Source organism: Cavia porcellus, unplaced genomic scaffold (genome assembly GCF_034190915.1).
Source record: "Cavia porcellus strain 051 isolate PalLab524CR breed Dunkin Hartley unplaced genomic scaffold, mCavPor4.1 scaffold_27, whole genome shotgun sequence".
Taxonomy (NCBI): domain Eukaryota; kingdom Metazoa; phylum Chordata; class Mammalia; order Rodentia; family Caviidae; genus Cavia; species Cavia porcellus.
The window spans coordinates 35924488-35946074 of record NW_026947510.1 but is presented as its reverse complement, the minus strand read 5'-3'; the positions used below and the strand labels follow the sequence as shown (position 1 = coordinate 35946074).

Sequence of the window (21587 nt, the reverse complement as noted above, 5' to 3'; positions counted from 1 at the left end):
GAGAATACAAGAAGTGTTGAATGTGATTTCTGTGATACTGAATATGATTTATTTTTATACTAGTTCCCATGTACATTAAATATCTGTCATGTGCATAAGACAGAATTCTATTTCATATGTAGTTCTATCATTTTAATATAACCTTAGGTATACAATCAATTTTAATTTGCTCATTTAAGAAAACTACTTAATAAAAATACCATAGTTCATAGTACAAGTTAATACTAAAATAAAGCTGTTCATTATGGTCATAAATATACAAATAATAAAAATTTAGGCTAAAGTAATTTGAAAAGTAAAGAGATTTTTATTGGTGGTCAGATGTTAATTATTACTCTCTCTGAAATGTGTTTAAGAATTACCAAAAATCTGAGGAACTCAGCTTTTGAGAATTCAGAGAGATCATCATTCAAGTCACAATGAGTTATGACAATAAGATCCAATTTGGAGATATCCAGAGTGAGTATCATCTCAGTGCCAGCCACATCATGTCTCCTCTTTGCTCCCTTGAAAGTGACCCAGGACTAGCACATGTCTTTCAGCCAACACTGAAGTTTGTCTCAACAACACCCTACACCACAGCTTGCTCCTTCTTTGCTGACAGGAGCCCTGGCTGTGATGGTCCTCCCTCACTCCTGTCTGTTCAGGTGCTACTGCCTTCTCTGTCAGGAAGACTGTGCCTGACAGGGCAAAGATATGCAAGGGACTGGGTCCCACTGCCATCATCTTCCAACTCCCCAAACCCTATTAAATCATTATCAACACTGTAGCAGTCGCTCATAGAGACTCTTTGAAAGGAGTTCTAGTCACAACTTTGGCTTTATCAGTTCAGGTTGAAATGGCAGATGTCCATCAGTCATTTTTGCAGTTCACAAGAGCTGTCACCATGAGAGCTGAGGTTACTCTAGATGGTTCATGGTCACATTATAAGATATTTGAGTTGGCTGCTGCAAGCTCCAAACAGACCTATCCTACATGACATCACCCTAAAATCTCTCCAGATGACTCCTCCCACTGTACTCAAAGTCCTAAAACGGTTCTAAGAAATGCAGAACAATGAACATGTCAGCCATGGTCTTTCCTTAAGTAGCATCCCCATTACCCTTTTCCAGTTAGGCCAGGAGGACTCTCTTCTTGGCATTATCTCCCTGCAATGCTCCACATGTCACAATAAAGTCTTGATTTTTCTGCCTTCTCATGATGTTTAACTGAGGAGAATGGGATAAGCAGGTTGCACTAACAGTATATCATAAAGAGAGCTTTGGTCTTGAGAATACTTGCCAATCAGAGGACTTCTGAAACGTGCTGGAGTGGTACAACAGTGCCAAGCCAAGACTCACAGAGCCCTGTGACTATGCTTGAGAGATGCCCAAAGCTGCTGAAGAACTCCAGACATCCATGAAGAGGTATATAGATGAGCTCCAGCTGCTGAGTAGAAAATTGGGAATATCCAAGGATTATATAACACAAATAACTACTTACTAAGCCCTAAAAGTCACTGGCTTTAAAGAAGTTTAGAGTGGAGGAGAAAGAAAAAAGAAGGGACAGCAGGGGGTAAGCCAGCATCAGTAAGAGCAAAATGGACAAGGAGATGAAGATTAAGAAAAAGGAGAAGAAGGAGAGGAAAAAAAGAACAAAGAGACAGAGAAGAAGTGGGAAAAAGAAGAAGGATAGACAGGTGAAGAGAAGCCAGAAGAGGGAGAAAAACAGAAGGAAAATGTAAAGGAAAGAAGAGGAGGAAGAAGAGGTATAAAGGGGATGAGGATGGGAAATAGGAGGAGGAGAAACAGTAACTCGGCCACAAAATTAAGGGCTGAGAGTTGTATTTGCCAATTCATGATTTCTATCCAACCTGAACAAGAATGCTCAGCCTATTGGTAATAGCATGGAAGCCCTCATGGAATCTTCCCCTTTTAGAAGTCCTTGAGCCACAGAGTGGGCAATGGTATCATGAAGTCATCAAGCTAACTAGTGACAATCAGGTCTTTTTTCCTTGTGGTCTTTTCTAAACATTCATATTTTACTCAGCATGATGCATGTCACAAAGACTGATTTCTTCACTCATTTCAGGAATAGTGGTAATAGGAAATCTGGTTAATTTAAGTGATTCTTCTATTTAGTAATGGACTAAGGATGTACAGAATCATGGAGAGTTGTCTATGGCTCAGTATGAATTTTATTTTCTGGAAATTTGGTCTCTGATGGCAATACAGTACCTAATCAACCTCTGAGTATTTCTCCCAAGCGTCATCTTTACAGATTCTGAATGAGAATTCTTACATATTACTATGAATGAGTGAAACACTGTTAATGTTCACATAAAGTTGCGACTCTTTCTTTTCTTTTAGGCATATTTAGTTGAATGGATGTCTGGAGTTCTTCAGCAGCAGAAGGTAGAAAAATCTTTCTGTCCTTTCAGTTGCTTTCCATTCTGTTATGTTCAGGAGTTGCTGCTTTACCTTCTTTTAGGCAGATTCATCAGAATTTTAGAGTGGTGCAAGGATCTTTCAGTCTCTCCATTTTGTTGCACTGAGGCATTGCTGGGAATCCAGTTCTGAGACCACTGGCATGCATACATCAACTTAAGTGGGGTAGCAACATCATGTGAAACTCAGTTTAATTCTTAGGCTTCTTATCAGTTAGTTAAATTTAAATGAAACTGATTTAAATTTTCATCGACTCATTTAAGACACGTTGAAAGGAAAAGTGTATCTATATGAGTTTAAAATGGACAGAATATGAATTTTTTTCTCTATTTGCAGTAGAACCATTCTAAATACAATAGCTTTTTCTGCTGCACAAATATCTTCTTGTATCATTACAACTGCTAGTGCTTATGCCATCATCATTCATAAAGGCACAATCTCCTGAACCACTTATGTTGAACCTAGAAAAGAAAGAGACAGAGAGTCTTTATTGGATCTCATAAAAATGTAACAAAGCATAGTCTCACACATTCTGTGCTTTAGTAACAATGTTTCCAGATGTGCAATGTAGAAAGAGCACAGGAAATGAAATAAACTGTTTTTCCATTTATTAGTCTCTAACCTTTAGATCAGAACTGCTGGTGTATAAGAGAAAACTGTTAATCCATTGCATTAACAATACAGTCCTGCACTTTTTTGCTTTTGCTAACATAGAAAACATGAAAATGATTTTGTGGAAGATTGTATTCCTCCCTTTATGCTTCAAGATAAAAAGTAATGAATCTAGACATTTACAGATGATATAAAGGGAAATATAATTCACATTTCATTGATTGCCTTTCATTCATTGTAAGATTGGTGCAATTTAACGCTGAAATTGGTGTTAATTTGGCCACTCTGCAGCTACCACCATGGCAAAATAAGTATTCTCAACATGATTCAGCATGATGTACAGAGTATCATAAACAAAGTACTTTGAAAAGGTTTTCTCAATTCACATTTTAGGTCACATATAAATGCATGAAATAGAAAATTCATAGTGAAAAATGTAGGATGGTAAATTACGATGATTTCTGTTTATACTGAATGAAGATGTTTTCCACACTGCAGTTTTTTGAGCTTGACAACACCAGTGTACACTTTACTAACTTTTAGGTTACTTTCAGAGTTTTATTCTGCCTATTTCCAAAACATCTGTGTACATCCATCTGTCATTACCCTCAAGTTCAAAGACCTCCAACTTGCTGGATACCAAAATCCGCAGAAGCTTAAGTCTTCTATACATGTTGCACTATTTGCATTTAATCTACATTCTCCTGCAGACTGTGAAGGATCCCTGCATCACTTGTACTACCTAATTCAATGCAAATTCTGTGTAAATATTTGTTATACTGAATTGCTTAGGGAATAATGATAAACTGTTTGTACATGGTCACTATAGACTAGTTATTTTTTCCTGATGTTTTCAAGCTCGGTTGCATGAATCCATGCTTGTAGAACATGCAGGTAGAGAGAGAAAACAGTATTGTTATGGCTTTTGTGTTTCTCAGTACCAGCTGAGAACTCACCAACTATTATGAATTATGTTCTGCCCAGATTTTGTATGTTGAAGCCCTAACTCTCACTGTTTCAAATGGAACCATAACTGATCTAAGGTTTCAAAAGGGTTAATAATTTTATATGATCTCTTTTTAGGAAACCTAATTCAATATGTTGTGTTCTTATAAGAGGGATTTTTGATACACTGACTTGAACATACACAGAAAGTAAACCACGTGAAGATTGAGATGTTCACCTGTTACAAGACAAGGAAACAGGCCACAGATGAAACCAATGCTGCCAGCACCTTACGCCTGCACTTGTAGCCTTCACAACTATTTTTAGTCTGCCTGGCCTGGTGTTTATTATCAAAGCAACAGAAATACATGGCCTTTTATCAACGAATAGCTTCTACTTCTTTCTCATTTTTTAAAAAATCTGGGATTGTATATAAAACATAGCACCATGTTTTGGTGTTACCATATTCTTTCAAGAAAATATAAAAAAGCTAGCTTATATTTTATGTATAAAAGTTAATTTGTATAATATTTTATCTCACACTTTCAAGGTTAAAATGTAATTGGCATTTTCAAATCACTATTGTTCTCAAGTTACTGCATACGTTCACCCCAAACGTGATGTAAATACAATAATCACAGAAGCTTCTCTAAATTTACAAACTTTGGCTACTAAATTTACCATGAAATATATATAATGTAGCACGTAGGTGCATTATATTATTGTCACAAAGTGAGTGTCTGTCATGAAGGACTCAGTACATGGAGCATAATGATTTCTCTATAGAGAACATAATACCATTCTAAATACTTCATACACACAAGTTAGGAAAAACTTTTAATAGTTTTAGAACAAAAATGGAACCTATGAGTAAAATTAATCCAACAAGTACAGATGAGTTCAGGGATTTTAATTAAACTGAGCAAGTTTTTTCACATTGTGCTTCCCTTGTTTCCACAACTCTGATGAATGTGCAAACTGCAGACTTCTTTACATAACTGAATACTGTCCCATCAATGAAGAACTCAAAGGACAGATCTAAATAATAAATAAGTACAAAAGGTCCAAAGGAGACAAGAACCAAACTAATCATACTTGCATGAAGTCTAGGATGAACAGAACACTTCTGTCTCACATGTAGAACAGTCCAATTCTACACCTGGAAGTAAATGTTGCCCTTTGAGGCAAAGCTTCACTGAGGAAAGCCTGGCTCTCTGGATATTCTCTTTGGTTTGTGCAGGACTGGTTAGGGGAAGAGCGTGAAGGAAACTACAGTGGTAACTGCTGATAGATTCAGAATTCTTGCCATGCTCAACACATTCTATAGTAAATAAATGTCAATAAGGCTTACCAATTATTAAAGTATTTCCCATCTATCCATCTCCAGCTGTTGTCAGAAATGTGTTTTCTCAGCCCAATCCAGTATGTAGAGTTTATTGTATAGTCCTTCACAGATTCCTGGGACAAAATACAGACAAGTATCACAGATCTTGCCTATGTTTTTCATTTTTACCACACAAAATGCTACTCTCCTTGTATGAGTCCATTATCCACTAACTAGGGTTATTGTAACTGATTGGTAGTATAATTTCCTGCCTTTTTATGTCACTCAGCTGCCAGTCTCATCACAGCAAGGAAAATGATTCTTTTAACATTGAAGTGACACCATATCACAATTGTGCATATAATTCTGAAACATCTTACTGTTTTGCTTGGAACAAGAACCTAAAGTCTTTACAATGACCTTTGTGATAAACATCCACACCTCTCTCTTTAAACATAGAGACTGGCTGCCTTTTTTTCTGTTCCTGAAGCATTCTAGCCCTGACCTGAATGTTCTTTTCCAAGAGTGTCTTTTTTTCCAAAAAGAAAAAGAGTTTTCTTTTTCAGGCAGCCTTCCTAGAGACACCTGAAAAAGGGCTTCTTAACTAACTTCTTACCCGCCTTTACATCTTTGCTCAGACATCATATTCTTAAAGAGCTAAAACTTTTCCTGTAACTTACTCAGTTGGTGACATTTCATTACTTTGTAACCTTTTTCATAAAACTTACTAATCTCCAAAATACTATGTAATTTTCTTATTAATTATGATTGCTTTTGACTACCTGTCCCTTTCTCTTGGGTGTAATCTCCACAAGGACTAAGATAGTTCACTGTTTTGTTGTCTAAGAGAAAAAAACCAACAAATATCCTTCCCATATAACAGCTCATGGAATTGTTAGATGTGTTTTGAGAAACAATCTTACTATTTCAATCTGAGAGAAGATCTTGGCCAGAGATGCATGATGTTTTCTGCAAAGTTTCTGTCCCTCAACCCAAGTAACTTCATGTTCAGACTCAAAGAAGCAGGTCTGATTGATCAGGTCCCAGTTCTGTGGACATGTCCTTGTATCATCTGAGCAATTTGTACCACTCCTTGTAATTCCAACTAAAATTAACATAGTGATAAAAAAGAAAGTGTGAAAGAAAAGGTCTGACTTTCCATATAAAAGACTTCTATGTATTTTATGTTGATGAAATGTTACTTTCTCATTCAGTTTGAATAATTTAATGTAAATATCAACTCAGGGATATTTGACTTGAATATCAAGAACAAATGAATATCAACAATTGAGTATGAAATAAATTAGTATTGTAGGATAAGAATCTATTCATAAAACAACAATAGCAAACAAGAAAACGTCCAGAATTTCTATATCATGTAGTCATATTTCATTCCATTTTTACTCATGCTTCTGGAATCATTATTGGTTTATTTCAATTCCTAAAATGTACTATGCTATCTGAAAAAAGTTTCACTGAAAAAAACTCCATCTACTTCATTACCTCAAAGATCTGTTTCTAAATTATTGGTTTAACTGAGACTCAATTGTGTCTCAAGTACAGTATTTTCCCAAAAGTTAAAACTTTCAACTTTTGTCTTTAAATCAAAGACATTAGAAGGAAAATAAATGCTGAGATTTTACCAGTTTCTGTCACCCATATTTCATTCCTTCGTTTACTACACTAGGTACAGGAAATTTGTTAGGATAGAAATCTGTGAGAAACAAAATTTAACGCAACCCCACTCAAAGTTGAACTATATGACTGCCTCATAGTCAAACTTTGGAAAGAGCATGAACTGGAAGGATAAACTAGCAAGATGTTTCTGTACATATGAGAATTTGTATGAAAGTTAATTGAAAATAATTTAGGTTACCAAACTTTTTTGAAAGTGTCAAGTTCAAATTTATTTTTAAGTGCCAAGTTCAAATCAAGAACATCCACAAATTCAAATATTTGGTTTAAAGCCAGAACTTACAGATAAGTTTTGTCTTTTACTCACTAATTCACATACTCTTTCATTAATTTTTTCAGCAACTGTCAGTTGAGCACTTACCTCATGCCAGACTTTGTGGCTTTAGAATTACAATTATTTATATAACATGAAAATAATTTACTTTCATGAAGCTGACATATCTGAAATTATATAATTAAAATAAAATAGATCAGAGGGAAGGGATTCAGGATTACTTCTGAAAAGAGTTGCAATTTTCTTGCAGTGCACAATATAAGTTCAAAAGAGAAAATAATGCTTTTTAAGCTTGAAGAAGGTGATACAAAAGAGGGTTAGGGTAAGATCTTCCTAACCAATGGGAAGAGGGAGTGTGAATGACTGAGGTAAACGGTCTATAAATGATTATTCACCGGAGAGTAAGGATGTACACGTCCCTGAAGACATAGCTAATGAGCAAGCAGTAGGTGATATCAGAGAGGTAATATGGGACATCTCCAATCTGAACACCGGAATCCATTGATTGGTCTTGACTTTAATCCAAATTAATGATATATAATTGCAGAATTGTGAACATATTTGACTCATTTTTAAAAAATTAAGATAGACTCTAGAGTATGGAAGCAAGAAGGCAGGGGCAGCCAGCACTCACAAGTCCCTCCTAAATATTTGTCCAAAATGAGAGGTACATAGATCTCTGAGGAGATAGGAGAACTATAGGAAATCAGGGAAATGAAGCTCGAGGAAAGTAGCAGCAACAGGCCAAACTCTGGAACACTGCTACTTAGATGTACAACTAAATTAACTAAAGCAATGCACTCCACATTGAGTGACCTGTGACCTGTGAAGAGGAAGAACTTTATTCCAAATGTAGTAGTAAAAGTATAAATTTACCTCTGAACATTCACTCTGTTACTGAAAAGACAAGATCTGAGTTTAGGCAAATGAGCTCAGACAGGAGTGAAAATCCTCTACTTTGATAGTGTTGGTTGGGAAGATATCTTAGAAATCACCCTCCATAATCCCTGCCTCTGATTATATCAAGCTATTTTGGTGAAATTGATTTTGGTGAATTAAGTAATGCACTCTGCGTAGGCACAAACTCCCTAGCTTCTCCATGTCCACAGTATACCATAGTGAGCTACAAGGAAGAAACAGACATCTTGCCTTCATAAAAGGAAAAGCCCAAGAAAAAGGTGACTGCAATACAGTAAACGACAATCGTGAGATTGAGAGAAACACAGCAGCCCATATTTCATTAGAGACCAAAATCTCTGCGGGGAGAATCGTAGTGAGGTGGATTAGCAGCCTTACATGGCAGCAATTTGATTACTAGGGCAGGCAATGAACTCAGCCTCCTGAAGTTTGGCAGGAGGGAACCTGGTAACAGACATGTAGGATGCCTCAAACAAACACAGTCCCTAAGACCTCATCCTATTTCTGATCTGCTCGGACATTCAAAGAAAACACTATTAATCAGACAGGAGACATTTGTGGCTCCAAAAATAGCATCTAGGAATGCATGCTCTGGATCATCCCACAGACTATACAGGTGACAGACCCACTACAAGCCTGAGTTTCCAGTGCCCTTAGTATTCCCATTATGGAAAAGATGTAAACCTGGCAGATGGAACTTGTGGCACCACTAGTCATCCTGTCTAGTGATCACCCACAATCACAGAGGGACAGTGCTCAATATCTTGCCTGCTCCAAATTACTGTCTTCCTTGTTGAGAGGGGAAGAATTTAGGACTAAAAAGTAAAAATACTTCACAACATTTTCTACCAGGTTGCATCCAATACAATGACTCTAAAATAAGTATTATCACAAGAGGGAAAATTTGTTTGTGCACCTGTTCATGTTTCTCATTGGGATGCCAAGATGGGTATATGTTTGCAAAAGTTTGTAATGATACATTGTGTCAACTTGAGAGGTTTAGAAGTTTAACTAAGTGACCAGCAGGGGGCCAGGGTCTTTGTAAACATCCTCATCCTGTGCAAAAGGACAGCAGGGAGATGGTGTGAGTGCTACACCCATCCTAGGAGGTGGCAGTCTGTCTACAATATAAGAGAAGAAAAGAGGCTTATTCTCCTCCCTTTTGCTCTTGCTGTTTTTGTTGTCTTTTGCTGTCTTGGAAGTGTTGTCCTTGTGCCATGCCATCCAGCCTTGGAGCCAGGTGATTATGGACTCAAAATTCTACAAACTGTAAGCTAAATAAAACTTTCTTTCCTTAATTTTGGGTTTTGGTTTCCTCTCAACAATGAGAGGAAAGCAAGCAAGCAGAACTTGGTACCAGAGAAGTGGGATTGTTGCTGTAACCACTACGTGGTTCAGGAGTCTTTGGGAATGACTTGTGGGAAGAGTTTGGGAAAGATTTGGAGATGTCACCTGAAAGAGTAGTGCTGGAACATCTTAGGCTGTTTTGTGTGGGAAATTCTGGTCAAGACTCAGAAGATTGGAAAACTGGTAAGTATCAGACTAGGGAGGCTTCTGCTGAGAAGAAGGACTGCGTTGGTTGTTGGAGATGCTGTATGTTATAGGTTGGCAGAAACTTTCTCTGCATTTTGCTTAAGTACAGAGATGTTGTCTGAGACTGAGATTAAGGTAGTGAACTAATTAACCTGGCAAAATAATTTTCAAGACAGTCAAATGTTGAGGTGGTAACATGGTTATTGTTGGAGGATTTTAGTCAGATTTATGTTGTGAATCAAGAGCAAGGAGCCCAGCAGGGTGACTTAAAACATTGTGAGTTTGGCCAGATAGGAAGCTTCAGTAATGTTGTTGGTTACAAAAACAGAACTAAAGAAAACTTAGTTGCCGAGAAGAAACAGAAGAATATAACTAATGTCCTGAGGGCATCATAAGAAGCAATAAGCCACTACTTTTTGTAGCCCCAAACTGCAAAAATGAAAGACTTTGTTTTGAGGAGAAAGCTGAAAAGCATTATATTCCAGAATGGCAGCAGCATAGAAAATTTATTTCTCAGTTAGAATGCCCAGTGACCCAGAAATTTGTCCCCAAAGCTAAGAGAGAATAAAGTCTGGCAATTGCTCCAGCTGACAACAGACTTTGTAATCATCCACATAGTGTTGGTTTTAGGTACATGCATAATGTAAGAGTTATCAGGTTAAAAGGCTTCCATCTCAATTTCCGAAGGCCTGGGAAGCCAAGAAGCGTGCCTCTGAAAGGGCAATGTGAAGCTGTCAATGTGAGGCCCACAGTGTACTGGACACTCTAGGTATTTGGAAAATCCAGGAACACTAATCATATAAGGAAAGCTGCAAGGAGGCACAAAACAGGAGAGAAGCTTTGGGAACTGTAACCACCAGAAGAGCCATGGGATAGATTCATTAAAGTCCTTTGGAGCTCACAGTTTGCCACAGATTGCATCAGATTCTGCACGTGGAATTACAGGACTTAATTTTTGCCCTTCTGGATTTTGGACTTGCTTTGGTCCCAATTCTTTGTATGCCCATTTGTAACTTTCGGGATGAAAATGTTTACCTTGTGCCATTGAATGTTTGGTATGTTTAACTTTATTTTTATTTGTACAGAGGCTTGCAGGTAAGAATTTGCCTTACATCTTGAGGAGACTTGGGACTTGGACTTCTCAGAAATGCTGAAACTGTTAGGATTTTGGCAACTTGCAGATGGATTAAATGACTTTTGCATAAAAGAATGTGCATGAGTCTTTGGGGAGCCAGTGGCAAAATGTTATGGTTCTAATGTAATATAATGCTGACAGATTTAATAATGGTTGTTAGGGATTGTTAATCCTGTGTTATAATGTTCAAGTTGTAAAATGATAATAATAAGCATGCATTATATCTGGAAAGCAGTTTAAAGAAATGTGTCTGGTTGCCAAGTTGACAAGTGGAAGATTGTAATGGTTGATACACTGTGTCAACTTGAGAAGTTTAGAAGTTTAAGTAATTCATCATGGGGCCAGGGCCCTTTGTAAACATCCTCATCCTGTTCAGGAGGAGGTCAGGGAGATTATGCGCTATACCTTCCCTAGGGGTTCTTAACCTGCATACTATATAAGAGAGGAAAAGAAGTTTGTTCTCCCCATTTTTGCTCTTGCTATTTTTTCTGTCTTCTGCTACCTTGAAGTGTTGCCCCTGTGCCATATCTCACTGCTGTGGAGCCAGCTGCTTATGGACTGAAATCTTCATAAACTGTGAAATAAATAAACTTTGCCTTCCTTAATTTTGAGTGTCAGGTATTTTGTCTCAGAAATGAGAGAAAAGTAACCAAGAAAGACTTTATAAGTATTGGATATTGCTTTTGTTTTCATTATTCTCTTACCATCATGTATTATTTCCTCCCATATCAAGCATTAATAGGACTGGCTAAATTTATATTTGTTAGTTCATTAATCAAATCAATCTCCCTATATATTATTCTCATTATGCACTTAAATTCTTTTCTGGTGTCCTCCCTTCCCCCTGCCATGCACTTTCAAATTTCCCCTCTCTACATCCTTGTTTCATTGCATACTAATATACTTCTTGTGTCAGATTAAGGGTTTTGCCTTTGGGAATTCTAAATTTATGTTTGTGCTAGTTAACTAATTGAATTCAACGATCCAAAATCTTCCCTCAATTTCCATTTATCGTCTCATACCTACTTTCTTTCTTCCTTTCATTCTTTCCCCTTATATAACATCTCAAATATCTCTTTTTTTCCTGGTATATAATTATGATGAAGAAAATTTATTATTTCTTTTTTATCTTCCTTTTGATGCCTTATTCCTAATTATTTTTATTTCTTTTTTTTTCCTTGCCTATTCTACATTATTCCTCTATCTTTAACTTTCTAGGTTAGTAAAAGAGTCAAAAGCATTTCAAAGATGGTTGATAGGTAGGTCATTGGTTCTTTAGATGTCGACATTGCTGGTAGTTGTTCTCTTCTCACAATACATTGCTAGTAATTGAATTTAGTACTGTAAATAGGTTGAATGTTTGCTTTCACTCTGTGTCACACCAAAGCCAACAATAAATATGGTGATTCCTCATAAATCAAAAATAGTAATTTTTTTGGGCCTGATTTTGGTGTATTCTTGAAACAAAGACAGCAAGTTGCAGTAACATCTGCATTTTCATGTGATAGGTGCACAATTTCCAATAGTTAAGTCCCAAAAAGTTACTCATGATCATTTCCAGATACATGGATAATGAAAATGTGAGGTGGTTAAACAAGAAACTTATTCAGCAGTGAATGAGAATAAAATCAAGTAATTTTCAGGAAAATAGATGAAACTCAAAATCAGCAGACTAAACTAAAAAAACCAGAATCAGAAAGTTAAATACACATGCTGTCTTTTATCAGAAAATCTAAAATATAGAAAATTGAATTAATAAAGAAAAGGAAACTGAAAATTGGACAATAGATATTGTAGATGAGGAAAGAATTGGATAAGGAAGGAAAAGACATTTAAAACTATTATAAGTAATCAACATATATTATATGCATTTTCTTAGTTACTTTTTTGTTATTGTTCAAACATAATATCCAAAATCCAAACTTAAAGATGAAAAAGTTTATTTCATTCACAGTTTGATAAAAGTTTCAATGTGTAATTAGCTAGCTCCAAAAGCAGGATGCCATACATAAGATCACCATTTTATGGTGACAGTAGACAGAAAAAGATGGGTGATCTGTGACAAGATTCTTTCTACCCTTTATATTGCATGCAAGCTACCCATCGTAGGGTGAGTGTAACTCTCACACCCTAAATCCTAACTCCACCAAACCAATTAGTAGACTGATTTATTAGTCACACTGTTAAACTCAGTGTCATACATTCTAGACTCAGCCATCTCAAAAGCCTTAAAACCATATGAGGTTCTGAGGGAACATCTAGACACAAAGCATAATGTTCTGTCCCTGACCTCTCAAAGACTCAGGCAAATTCCTTTATTCCATTTCTAAGAATTGCCAAAGTCCAAACAGTTTTAGTATTGTAAAAACTCCAACTCCCAATTCGCCTCCTGTATAAATGAAAAGAAAGTTAAATTCTTCCAATATTCAATAGAAAAAGGTAGACATTATATCCCAAATGTTACAAACAGGGGGATACAAAGGAATGGAACCAAAGCAAATCCAAACTCCATCAGAGCAAATATCAAATATTCAGCCCTATAGTTCCATGCACAGCATCTGATACAATCTATGGTAAGATATGAGCTCCAAAGGATTTAGGTGGCTCGCCCCTAAGGCACTTCCAGCGATGCTGCTCTTATGGCTTCTTTCTTGAGCCTGTTCTGCTCTCTCCTTGCAGTTTTATTCAGATTATTCATATTCTAGGCTTCTCCAGACATTTAGGGTCTCCAGTGTACCTTATGTTTCACAGGCACAGCTTCACAAACATGTCCTCTCAGAGCACGCTGACTGGCCATCTACCATAATCTGGGTGGAAGCCTTCTTGACCTTACAACTCTTTCATTTCAAATGTGCCTAAAACAAGAGCCAAGTGGATGGTGGCAAAATCTATTGTCTTCTGGAACTGTAGCCAGTATATCCTCTCTCTTCACTGTAAGGCTCAAATGCTTAGATCACTGAATACTCTGAATCCAGCTCTGAGTAGCAAATTCTCCAGGCTACTGTCATCCTGGTACATGGTGTGCCATGGTTTTCTTCTCAAAGCATCTTTCACTTTTGCAGTTTTGAGGCCACAAAGGGTGGAATCCTTTTGCTTTCAGGCCACTTTTTCTATTCTATTTTTGCTCAGCAATCAAATTCTCTTCTACTCTTGTCTTTGCAATCCATACCTTTACTAGAGCTTTCTTTCTAGATAAATTCACAATCTTTTAAATCATTCTGCTGGGCTCTTTGTTCCTGATTCTCAACACAAATCTGGATACACACCCCCACAAGTAATCAAGCCACCACCTTAACACTAGACTGCCTTAAAATTACTTCTGCAAGATTAATTAGTTTGCTGTCCTTAATGTCAGTCTCAAGCAAACTCTCTGGACTGAAGAAAAATGCACACAAACTTTCTGCCAAGGCATAACATATATCTTCTGGAGTCCAGAAACTAATGCCGTCCTTCTTGCCAGCAGAAACCTCTGGAGCCTGGTCTTTACCATTTCTATTTGATCAGAATCTCTTATACAGTATAGCCTCAGGCATTCCAGCTCTACTTTTTCAGCCAGCATCTCTAAACATTCCCAAAATCTTCTCCCAAGCTATTTCCAAATGCTCCTGAATCACATGCTCAGGCATAGAAACAGTAACTATCCATTTCTATGGTACCAAAATCTGTTTTAGTGCATTTTTCTCATTGCTGAGCCAAAATTCCAACATCCAAAGTTAAATAGGGCAACATTTATTTAATCACACAGTGTGTAGAGGTTTCTGTCCATAATGAGTTTGCTCAAAGTCAAGGAGATACATGGAAGAGGGACTACAGTTCATGGCGACAAAAGACAGACAGAACAACAAAGTAGGAAAGATGAGAGGATTTCTGTCCCTGACATTGTTTGCAGGTTACTCACCCTAGGGTGGGTGTAGCACTCACACCTTTAATCTTAACCAGAATTATCTAAACCAATCAGTGGATTAATTTACTAATCACACACCCTTAATTCCAGCATCACACATTCTAGATTCAACTACTTCTGAAAAATCTCTATCACTGCATGAGGCTTTGGAGGACATCTAGACACAAACCACAACATGCATGTAGTAATTTCCCCAAAAGAACATCACTGTTCTGTATTGCAAGCATGCACTAACAAAACTTAAATTTTAAAAATACACTTTAGACTTTTTAAATATGCTATTGTACATATTAGCCCCATATAGATACTTAGCAATGAAAATGTGGCAAGTCCAAACTCAGATATGCTCCAAATATAACATCCACAGTGAATATGAAACTTAATATGAAAATGAAAAAATTAATTTTTTTCTCTTACATAGTGAATAATAATTGGCTGGACTAGGCTAAATGAAATATAGTTTGAATTATTTTTATACACTCTATTCACTCTCTTAATGTGCTGTTCAGAAATGTAAACTACATTACATATATGGATAACATTTGACTGACATTATATTTCTGTGTACTATGTTGTTCAAGGAAATCACCTTTGACAGAGTGAATAAAAAAGAAACAAATCAATGGCTAGGCACAGGATGACAACACTACAGATAGTGACAAGTGTTAAGATTCTGTTTGTTGAAACAACAGGTGTAATTATGATATTTAGGACACGAGAAGGAAAACAGTTAATAAATGACTAGCGGTTTGGGGCTTTAAAATTGAAAGGTTCAGTTTAATATTTGTTGAGACAAGGAAGACCACAGATAAAAGACATTAAGAACATAGCAGAAACAACTTAGGAAAAAAACAAAGAGAAAAAGGTAAGTATCTTTTAAGCAAGAGGGAGAATTTATTTTCTGGAAGAAGTAAAATGGAGCCTGACTAAGATTGACTGCAATTAGCAAACTGACAATGATTGGTAAACTTGAAAGATAAATTCAAGAGAAAAAAGAAGTGGCAGCCTGATAAGAAGTGATTTAATAGAGAAGCAAAGAGCTTGGGTGTTCTTAAGTGGGAGAACACATACTTAGCAAGACTGAGGCTTTGAGCTTCATTCCAGCACCATGACTCCCTCAAACACCACCAAATCAGCACCTTAAGCAGAAGGTTGAAGTTTAGTTGTATGGCAGGTGTTCAGAATGCATGGGGTCCTGGGTTCAATATGGGGAGGAGGAGGAAAAAAAATAGGAAGTTAAAAATTAGGGAAAAAGCTAGCAAATAAAACGTTCAAGCAGTTACCATTGTATCAAGGAGAAAAAAAATGGGTGGCTGAAGGACCCAGTGGCCCCTGATTTTGTTTTGTTTAAGGTGGGAGGTAGATAACATCATGTTGCGTTGCTGATGAGATGTTTCAATTGGCCATGAAAAGAATGATGATGTAGTATAGAAAAGATTTACCAGAGTAGTGCTAGTGACTAAAACAAGATGATATGAGACCTGATATAGAACATAAATACCCTGCAGATATTTTAAGGATGGTGGACAGTAGAATAGCTGAATGGATGGGCATGTTTAGAAGTTGTGTCAGTCATGCTCTTCAAACAAGTTGGAAGTAAGAAGTATATGTTACTGAGTTAAAATTGTGTTCTTTTATGTTTGCTTCTTCAGTCACAGACACATTCTTTGCAGGCAAGAGCCCCAGCCCCTCATCACGTTTGAGCCATCAGCAGCTGACATTATGCTTGAACTCAATAAGTAATTATTGAAATACTAGGTCTGGCAGTTAAAGCAGAGGGCTAAATTTGCAAAATACTCAATATGCTAGCATTAATGTTCACTTACCTCTTTTAGGAAATCTTAACATCATCCAAAGAAGAATTGCAAGGCCTCCACATAAGAAGACTGCGAGGATTACCATGTTCCTTCTTACTATGAGTAAGGGAAACACAGGTCATTAACTTCTGGAGCAACACAAGCAACACACCAGGGAATGTTTATCCTTCTCCATGTTCTGTGTGTTTTCCCATTTCCAGCCCAGTAATTCATCCCCCAGAAAGTGTTAAGGGTACCAAGCTGTAACTAGCAGCAGCCACAGCCTGCAGAGCACTGTGGCTCCCTGTGGCACCAGCTGTTGGTCGCATTTCCCAGAACCATGCTACTAATTCCTCCACTCAGCTTCTTGGGCCTCATAACCAAAAAGGCTACAATATACAGGTACGGGAATCTGATGGGGAGGAGGAAAGTTACTGAAGACTGCCTTAACTTAAAGCTTTTATGGCGAGCACTGTTTTCTGCTCCTTCCTGCCCTCCAAACGCTGAACGTCCAGATGGGGTTAGGAAAAGGGGCTAAAATCAGAACTGGGGTTTTGGAACAAAAGCCCTCATCCTCCTTAGTCATTTTGAGGATGAGAAAGTGGGAACGGGGTGTGGGGTGGTACTGGGGATCAAACCCAGGGGCCCTCTATCATTAAGCCATATTCTGAGGCCTTTTTATTTTTATTTTGGGACAGGATATGGTTAAGCTGCCCAGGATGGCCTCAGCCTCTGCAGTATAGGCCACGGCCATCACATCCTGCCTTTAGCAAACCTTTACCTAGTCTTTTCCTCCTATTCTCCAGTTCTTCTACCTCCATCTCCAACCTTCACCGAAAAGGCGCTTCTGTGATCACAGAGGCAGGAATTATCCGGGGGATGGATAGAAAACTGCCAGCCACACTGGGTGCCTGTAAACCCTAAGGAACTGCGGAGTAAGTCTCCTTGAAGGGAGGCCTCGCATCAAATCGGAAGTAGCGGCAAATCTGAAGTGGCAGAGAGACCTGCGTGGGCCAAGAACCGTGCTGAGAGCTGCAGGCCTGGCAACAACCGGCAGTGCCCTCCCTCCAACTGCTTGAGCCCACACCAGCAGGGCTCCTGCCGCAGTGCGAGGGCTGAGCTCCTGCGATTGGCTGGTGCCCAAGAACAGGGTCTCGGATTGGTCCATAACCTCCCACCTACTAACTGGTACTGATGGAAGCATAGGGTGGCAGTGCAGTGGCTTTTTTTTTTTTTTTTTTTTTTTTTGGCTTTTTATGGCTTTTTTCTTTTCCATTCTAGGATCTCCCTAAAATCTCAAATCTTATACACGTTTTTACATATAGATCGCCTGTACTGCGGATTGTGAACTTTCCCTATGGTGACCCTTTTCTACATTGGTTTTGTTTTGTTTATAATTTTTATTTAATTTGCTTATAAACTGAGCTCTATCTGGGCATTAGGGAAATGCAGGAAAATGAATCCATTGCTGTTTGTGTATTTTGGTAGTCACTGAGTGAAGCTGTGTCTTCATTTTTCTCAGTGAGGCAGTGCAATAACAATTCTAATACATGCCAAAATGACATGAGGAACTTTCTAATAGTACATGTTTGCTGTGTATAATGTTCTCATTCATTGTGTGAAATTGGTACATGAATGTAACACATTCATGGATTCATTTAACATGGATTCTCTGTATTATTTAAATTTGCAATAGACAGCGATTTTGTTGTTGTTGTTGTTGTTCGGGGGATTAAACTCATAGCTTTGTGCTTGCCAGGCAGTCGCTTATGCCACTGAGCTAAATCCCCAGCCTTTGGACAGCGATTTTGAGTGTTTTTATTGGACATTTTTAGTCTTATGAAGTATTTGTTCATTTTAATTGTTCCATTTTTTGGTTGGGTTTTCTTATTTGAAGGAGTCTATTTTTTAGTTCTTTATTCATTCCAAATATTTGTCCTGTGGTTGAGGAGTAGTTGGCAAAATAATTTTTCTATACTGTGGGTTTTCTTTTCACTTTCACTCTGTTCGTGGTTTTTTTTTTTTTTTTTTTTTTTTTTCTGGGAAGAAACTTTTAAAATTTGTTATGATGCCACTGGCAGATTCTCAGTGCTATTGACTGTGCATTTGTGGTTTAGTTTAGAGGTCCATACCTACGCCTATGATTTCAAAATGTTTACCTGTTTCTTCTAGCAGGTTAAGTGTTTCTTTTTCACATTTGCTTCATTGATCCATTGTGATTTTACTTTATACATGATGAGACGTTGGGATTTAAATTTAATCTTCTAAGGGTTTATACCTGTTTTCACATTATTAACTACAGATGTTATCTTTTCTCAAATGTATGCTTTTGCAAAGATCAAATAGTTGAATGTGATTGAGGTTGTTCTGTATCTTCTATTCTGTCCCATTGATTCTGATGTCTGTTTTTGTGTCAGGACCGTGCTGTTTCTATCATTATGGCTTTGTAATATAACTTCAAGTCTACTATTTTCATGCCTCCTGCTTTACTTGTGTTACTTAGTATTTATTTTGCTCTTCCTGGTCACTTTTTGTTCCATATAAATTTTAGGATTGCTTTATCCAGTTATGTTGTGAAAACTGCTGTTGGCATTTTGACTGGATTCCTTTAAATCTGTACATTGATTTTAGAAGAGACTAACCCCAAATAAAAGACTCAACCAAAATATGGGCAATGAAATGAACCATTTTGCAAAAGAAAAAGTATAAATGACCAATAAAGAAATGTCAAACATCGTTGACCATTAGAGAAACGCAAATTAAAGCAATACTAAGATTACATCATACAGCAGCAAGAATTGTCATCCTCAAGAAATCAAATAATAACAAATGCTAGTGAGGCTATGTGGAAAAAAGAAAACTTCTACATTGCTGATGGGAATAAAAATTAGTATAACTGATCTTTAGATCATAATGGAGACCCTCAAAAAGTTAAATATAGAAGTTACATTTGTCTCAACTGCTCCCCTTCTTGGTATCTTTCTGAAAAAATTAAAGACATTATATTACAGTGACACATGTAAACCTATTTTCATAGCAGCATAGTTGACAATTGCTAAATCTTGGAGGCAGCCTAATATGTTCATCAGCAGATGAACAGATAAAAGAAAATAAGGTATTTACAAAATGGAGTACTATTCTGCCATAATGAATGATAAAGTTGAATCGTTTTTAGGAAAATGGATACAACTTGAGACCACAGCAAGTGAAATGAATCAGACACACAAGCTTAGATGTCACATGGTTTCTCTTACATGATAATCCCAACACATTAAGAAAGAGTAAAAATACAAGATAGATAACAGAAAACAGGGATATACGTTTTTCTCAAAGGAAAAAGAATTGAAGGAGGCATGATGCAGGGAGAGGAGAGGAAGGGAATTTTTAAAAAGAACATGATGTGTGATGTACATGTACCAACTCCATTCAAGAAATGTAAAAATAATGTACTGAAACCATGTACTAGAACAAATTATGAGAAGTAAAAATCACTTCATCATTAACTAACATTCTTTCAATTTGAAGAAAAGAATTAAATGTGGAGACAAAATACACATTCATATTTCTATACACTTAGAGAAAAAACAGAAAAGTAATAATATTAATAAGGCACCAAACTATCAGCAGATGACAGTTAAATAATAAAACAGTTCCTCTGATCTGCAACTTATTACAGTCTAAGACATTGAAGTAAACAGATGATAGCAAGAAAAGATCACCTCATTATAAACTCTCATTCCTAAATTTCAGTTAATGATTGATTATTAAAAGGTCATAGAAAAGAAATAAGCTATCTAACTTATCTTTGAAAATGGTTGATAAGATTGGTCTTACAATATCTTTATATTTCTTTAGCATTTGTAGCTAAAATACATTCTCAAGAAGCCTTTCCAGTATTCAAAAAGTCACAGAGCTACAGATGTGCTAAATGGAGAAGGTAGGATAGATACAAATGCATGGGATTGATTCACATTATACAGAACACTTATTTTAATATAGCTTTTATGGCTATAAATAAATGAAAATACGGTGTCTTTAAATGGAAAGTTTAAGTCCAAGGACTAAATTTAAAGTGTTTTTTCTATTTATGTGCCATGTACATGATGGTGATACATAAAGAGCCTAAATATAGGATTCATTTTTCTTTCCTTTGACCTAAAAAGAAGAAACAATAAATTTGGATAGTGTCACAGGCAAGACAAAGGATATCATAGTAACAATGAAAACCATTCACATAAACCCAATAAAACTATGTTCTTCTTGCAAAACACAAACATATTCCTTGTCCAAACAGTAGTACATGATTAAAGGTAATTTTTTGTTAACTAAAACATTTCAAATGTTGCAAGATAGTGACATATCTTCTGTTCAGACTTTCAGCTTTTTACATATTAAGGAGTATATGATTAAGGCTTCATGCTTCTCTCTCTGTGAGAAAGGAAACCACTTCTTCCAATTATGCAATGGTCAGAAGTGGAGAACATACCGAAGAGAAAAAAAAAAAAAGATGATCCCAGAACCTCACATCAATACAAATGGGCTTATTTTCTAGGCTAGACAAAGTTGAATCTCAGCCAACAAGAATATACCTGGATCTTCTCAAAAGCTATCAGCACATCAAACTGCAATTATGAAATAGGCTGGATACCAGTGGCCAATAAGAAAAACTCATCTAGCTTTCTTAATAGCTTTGTTTATTCTGTAGTTTGTGGAAAGCCTGCCAGTAAGATAGATAATGTGACTGCAGCTACGGAGTCATTCCTTTCCATTCATCTGAACCTGAGCAATGCCCTAGGATTAAGGCCCCTACATCTTATTCTAAAACTTATTACTGGAAGGCAGATATAAGAAAAGCCAAGACCTTTAAGCTTCCTGTTTTGAAAAATTCCAAAATTCCAAACCAGGATACATGTTCACCAGACCTGACAGAACTGCCTACAATAACCTTATAAGCTCATGCTTATGGACTGCACCTTCTATATCCAATTATAATAGTAAATTATGAGAAAGAACATACACAACAGC

At 36.8% G+C, this 21587-nt stretch overlaps 1 protein-coding gene across 1 annotated transcript; it reads right to left on the bottom strand.

Moving 5' to 3' along the window:
• Positions 1–322: 322 nt before the first annotated feature.
• LOC134473637 (C-type lectin domain family 2 member F-like) lies at positions 323–17637 on the bottom strand. Its single transcript, XM_063238601.1, has 5 exons — positions 17344–17637; positions 16593–16679; positions 6231–6412; positions 5335–5441; positions 323–2887 (listed from the first exon to the last, which is right to left on the bottom strand). Exons 1-5 carry the CDS (start codon positions 17381–17383, stop codon positions 2773–2775), a joined length of 531 nt encoding a protein of 176 aa, XP_063094671.1. The 5' UTR covers positions 17384–17637; the 3' UTR covers positions 323–2772.
• Positions 17638–21587: the final 3950 nt, after the last annotated feature.

What these genes read in the sequence shown, in the direction of transcription:
- LOC134473637 (XM_063238601.1), bottom strand. Translation starts at nt 17,383, where the DNA reads ATGGAGGTAGAAGAACTGGAGAATAGGAGGAAAAGACTAG. An exon ending in GAATAGGAGGAAAAGACTAG is followed by an intron (nt 16,680 to 17,343) that starts GTAAAGGTTTGC and finishes CCTTACTCATAG; the next exon opens with TAAGAAGGAACATGGTAATC. An exon ending in GGGAAATACTTTAATAATTG is followed by an intron (nt 2,888 to 5,334) that starts GTAAGCCTTATT and finishes TTTCTTTTCTAG; the next exon opens with GTTCAACATAAGTGGTTCAG.